This window comes from Phalaenopsis equestris, unplaced genomic scaffold, assembly GCF_001263595.1.
Source record: "Phalaenopsis equestris unplaced genomic scaffold, ASM126359v1 Scaffold210900, whole genome shotgun sequence".
Lineage (NCBI taxonomy): Eukaryota > Viridiplantae > Streptophyta > Magnoliopsida > Asparagales > Orchidaceae > Phalaenopsis > Phalaenopsis equestris.
The window spans coordinates 65,186-69,619 of record NW_018229950.1 but is presented as its reverse complement, the minus strand read 5'-3'; the positions used below and the strand labels follow the sequence as shown (position 1 = coordinate 69,619).

At 38.4% G+C, this 4,434-nt stretch overlaps 2 protein-coding genes across 2 annotated transcripts; both read right to left on the bottom strand.

The window, feature by feature from the left end:
- Nucleotides 1-503: 503 nt before the first annotated feature.
- On the bottom strand, nucleotides 504-1,670 carry LOC110036789. The gene is made up of 2 exons (XM_020741317.1): nucleotides 1,403-1,670; nucleotides 504-1,198 (listed from the first exon to the last, which is right to left on the bottom strand). The coding sequence occupies exons 1-2, from the start codon at nucleotides 1,668-1,670 to the stop codon at nucleotides 504-506; spliced, it is 963 nt and encodes a 320-aa protein (XP_020596976.1).
- Nucleotides 1,671-2,804: 1,134 nt separating this feature from the next.
- Nucleotides 2,805-4,103, bottom strand: LOC110036788. Its single transcript, XM_020741315.1, has 3 exons — nucleotides 4,085-4,103; nucleotides 3,342-4,014; nucleotides 2,805-3,195 (listed from the first exon to the last, which is right to left on the bottom strand). Exons 1-3 carry the CDS (start codon nucleotides 4,101-4,103, stop codon nucleotides 2,805-2,807), a joined length of 1,083 nt encoding a protein of 360 aa, XP_020596974.1.
- Between the last annotated feature and the right edge of the window lie 331 nt (nucleotides 4,104-4,434).

Sequence of the window (4,434 nt, the reverse complement as noted above, 5' to 3'; positions counted from 1 at the left end):
CTGGGGTAGGCAATTCTACTACCCCCAGCTAGAGTTACTGTTGAAAGGAGACACTGTTGCTCTTCCTTTCATTAGAGTTTTTCTGGTTAAAAGTTTTTTGGGAAGGGACTTGTATGCCCCCTTCTCTTGTCCCCCTCTTTTTTCTTATTTAATGAAGTAGGAGCCACTGTCTTTTTTTATTACATATATATATATATAAATGTTGACAGACATCAAGACCCAAACAGCCAGACACGAAACAGTAGATGGGTGGCAGCTAATAAGAAGGTAGCTGGAGCCTCAAAAAGAAGAGCCCAAGAATCAGTTCTGAATTCTAAGATAAGGAATTTGAAGATTGTCTAACAGTTGTAGAGGGAAAGGAAGGGTAGTGGAGTGCACTGCATGGCTCAAGTTTGAGCCCTCCAAAGCCAAGAAGTTGGCGGGCCTGTCGGCTTCCCTATAATTAAAATTGATTTGGAACTTGATCTCAGTGATAATCTTCTTTATTCTGTAAATCCACTGATTTATGTGCCAAGGGGGGAAGGGGTGGCAGTGACTAGCTCCACCAGGTGTGAAGAGTCTACTTCAGCAATAATACAATTCCACTTGACTTCCTTAGCAAATTTTAAAGCCCAGTGAAGAGCAACAGCTTCTGTTTTCAAAGCATCTTCAGCAATGTAGGGGGCCTTAAAATAAAGCAAAACTTTGCCTGTGTGATCTCTGAAAATACCTCCAATACCAGCTCTCTTATTTGTGAAGTTTCCATCAGTTTTTATTTTAATGAAAGGATGAGGAGGCTTTTCCCATCTAACCTTAATAACAATAGAGTGTTTAAAATCAATATTGGTCATATACTTCAATATCTGAGGGAACTTCTTCCAATTGATCAGCTTATGTAAATAGGACTGGCAGTTAGTTGCCATAGAATCAGAAGGAGACACACTATCCTCATGCTTCACCTTGTTTCTAGCATTCCAAATAAACCAAGCAACAATGAAGGGAAGAGGCATCAGGTTAATTTCCTGCCAGTCTCTCAAACTATCTTTTAAATTGCCCCAGCCCACATTCAACAGGTTCAGGTTACTGTTAGAGTTCAGCTTGTTCCAAACCTCCATAGCAAAATTGCACCAGAAAAAGAGATGATCACTAGATTCTTGATTATTGTTGAATATGTGACATCTTGAGGGGCCTTTCAATCCTTTCAGCTTCAAAATATCATCTGTTGGAATTAAGTCATTTAGTACTCTCCAAGAAAAGAACAACATAGAAGGAGTTAAGAATTTTTGGCAATTTCTAATATTCCACTTGCAATCTTCGCATTTGAATAGACTATTATATACGTCCTTTGAAATGCTAGATCTGGTTCTTTTAATTAGCTGAATTTGCTCTTTTTTATTTCTGTCAAACTAGATTTTAGAGATACTTCTAGCAGCAGAATCTTTCAAGATTTTTTTCAAGGCATCCTCAAACCACTCATTGCCATTCCAACAGTCTTTAACCAGTAATTCTTCATCTTTTCCATTCTGTAGGGGCTCCAATTGATTAGCAGGGCACCAATTATCCTTCCAGAAGTTGATCTCTCCCTTTCCCAGTTCCCAGATAAGATATTTGTCAATCTCCTCTCTCCCCTTGAGCATGTGTGTCCAAATCTTGGAGTCCAACCTTCTTGGTAACCTCTCCAGGGTGAACATTTTTGCAATATTTAGCCATCATGAAGTTAGCCCACAGGCTTTCATTTTGTCTAAATCTGATCCATAGTTTGCACATGCTGATTTGCTGCATATGATGTAGTCCTTTAAAACCCAAGCCTCTAGCTTCATAAGGTTTAGCCACTCTTTTCCAACTAGCCCAAATCATTTGTTTCCTGTTCCCAGCCCAAAGAAATCTATTAAAAGTTCTCTCCAGCATCAAAGTGGTGCTTCTTTTCATGTTAGCCACTTGGAGGGTATAGAGGGGGATAGATGTGAGGATGCTCTTTAGAAGGGTGATCCTACCCCCATTAGAGAAGAAAGAGTTTGTCTACCCCTGAAGGGTAGAATTAATTTTATCTATAACCTCATCAAACTGAGTCTATTTGATTCTTCCTCTGACTAATTGGGTTCCCAGATATGTAAAAGGAATGTTCATGGTAGAAAAGCCTGTGAAATTTGCCATCCACTGCCTGATTGGAATAGGAACTCTCTTGCTTGCAAGAAACTAGCATTTTTCTTTATTAACTTTCAGTCCAGATGCTTGTTCAAATTTGTTCAAGCATTCATCAAGGTATCTAGTTGCAGCCTTGGTTGCCCTTGTGAAAATTAGAATATCATCAACATAAATAAGGTGACTTATATACATCTTAGCTTTGTTGTGATAGACATTGAACCTATTCCTTTTCTCCTGGCCATCAATGAGTTTTGATAGATAATCTAAGACCAGAATGAAAATAGTTGGGGAGAGAGGGTCACCTTGTTTAAGTCTTCTATTTGCTTTGAAAAAACCATGTGCTTTCTCATTTATGAGGACCGAGTTAGCATTAGCCTCAAGCCATATTTTAATGTTCTGGCAGAACTCCACTAAGAAACCTCTAGACTCTAAACATTCCATAATAAAATCCCAATTCACCATATCATAAGCCTTCTTTAAATCCAGTTTATATATCAGATTTCCTCCTCTGTAGGGTCTCTCCAAATCTTGTAATAATTCTTGAGCAAGTAAAATTTTGTCCCCTATACTTATCCCTTTCACAAAAGCTTCTTGATTAGTGCTAATAAGCTGGGGTAGAGCTGGTTGATGTCTATTCACCAGGATTATTCTTAAAATTTTGTTGATTACATTGGTAAGGCTCAGAGTTCTATACTGACTCCAGCAATTTTTAATGGAAGTCTTTGGAATGAAAACAATTGAAGAAACAATTGAAGAAGCACGAAGTAATTAGGGAGAGAATGGCCTTTGAAAAAGTGTTGAATAGCTTGAATAACCTCCACCTTAATCTCCTCCCATGCTTTTTTGTAGAAGTCTGCAGTAAATCCATCAGGACCAGCTGATTTACTGCTGTCAATGGACTGCAAACCTCTTTGAATCTTCTCCTTAAGAATATCTGTCGGCTTTAATTTGGTTGTGAATTGTTTGCTTTCAGAAAATAATTGTTTATCTATGTGGCCTCTGTTAGTATCATTATCTTTCATGAGTTGTTGGCAGTATAACACAACACTTTTAGCAATCTCCTCCTCTTTCCTGATCCAATTACCATTATGATATTTAATACAGTGAATAGTGCGCATTTCCTCTGGTAATTGATGTAAGCATGATAAAATTTTGTGTTTCTATCCCCTTCAGTGAACTTAGTTTTGGCAGCTTTTTGCTTGAGGAAATGGTCTTGCCAATTTATAGCAGCTAACACTTTCTCATTGGCCTCTAAAAGAGCAGTGTCATCATTATTTCCTTTGTTGTGTTCCTCTTCCATAGCCTGCAACTCCTTTTCAGCCTTATCCACAGCCATCATCAAATCTCCAAAAGTGGTCCAACTCCACTTTTTTAGGGCAGTACCTACCTTTTTTTGCTTTAACCACAAGCAGATGAATGGGTCAGGGTGTGACTCAGTCTTCCAGTTCTCCTTAACAACTTGCAAGAAGTCCTTGTGCTGTGACCAAACATTCAGGTATCTAAAAGCACCCTTCTGATAGCTACTCTTAGGGCCAATGGTGATGACCAAAGGCCTGTGATCAGATCCAGCAAGGCTTAAATGAGTTGTAGTAGTATGCAAGAAGTTTTGGATCCAGTGGTCATTGGCTAAGACTCTATCCAGTCTTTCCCACAAGTTCTTCCTTCTCCATGTGAAGGCAGGTCCACTGTATCCCATATCAAATAAACCAGTATTTTGGATGTTATCATTGAAATTGGACATGATGACAAGATTGGGGGTTCTACTCCCCCTCCTTTTAGCAGGTGATGAAATATAATTGAAATCTCCTGCCACAATCCATGATTTATCAATAGAGCCTTGAATGTTCTGAAAGGTCTCCCACAGCTCAGTTCTAGCTGTTTTGGAGCATCCTGCATAAACAAAAGAAGAAAAACATACCATTCCTTCAGAACTGATGTTCATATGAAGAATTGTTCATACCTTCAGAACTGATGTTCATATGAAGAATTTGCTGGTGATTAACTAAGATAGAGCACTTCATTTCTTTCCTCCAGAAAACCAAAATTTTGTTATTTAAGTTAGTGAAATGGTTGAAGCCAGGAAACACATTAACTATATTCTTAGTGTTAATATGAACTATAGGTTTCAAAATGGTTAAGAACCAAAATTTGTATTTTTTGTTAAGATATTTTAATAATTTTAAAGATAAGGGGTGAGCAATCCCCCTTATATTCCAACACAGGATATTGATCATGGGGAGGGAGGAAAGGTGGAGGGTTGGGATCTAGATCTTGTCCTTCCCCTTAGTATGCTTCCTCTTCTATGGGTGC

What these genes read in the sequence shown, in the direction of transcription:
- LOC110036788 (XM_020741315.1), bottom strand. An exon ending in GTGTTAGCTGCTATAAATTG is followed by an intron (nt 3,196 to 3,341) that starts GCAAGACCATTT and finishes TAATTGGATCAG; the next exon opens with GAAAGAGGAGGAGATTGCTA.
- LOC110036789 (XM_020741317.1), bottom strand. Translation starts at nt 1,670, where the DNA reads ATGTTCACCCTGGAGAGGTTACCAAGAAGGTTGGACTCCAAGATTTGG. An exon ending in GAAAGATTCTGCTGCTAGAA is followed by an intron (nt 1,199 to 1,402) that starts GTATCTCTAAAA and finishes TAATTCCAACAG; the next exon opens with ATGATATTTTGAAGCTGAAA.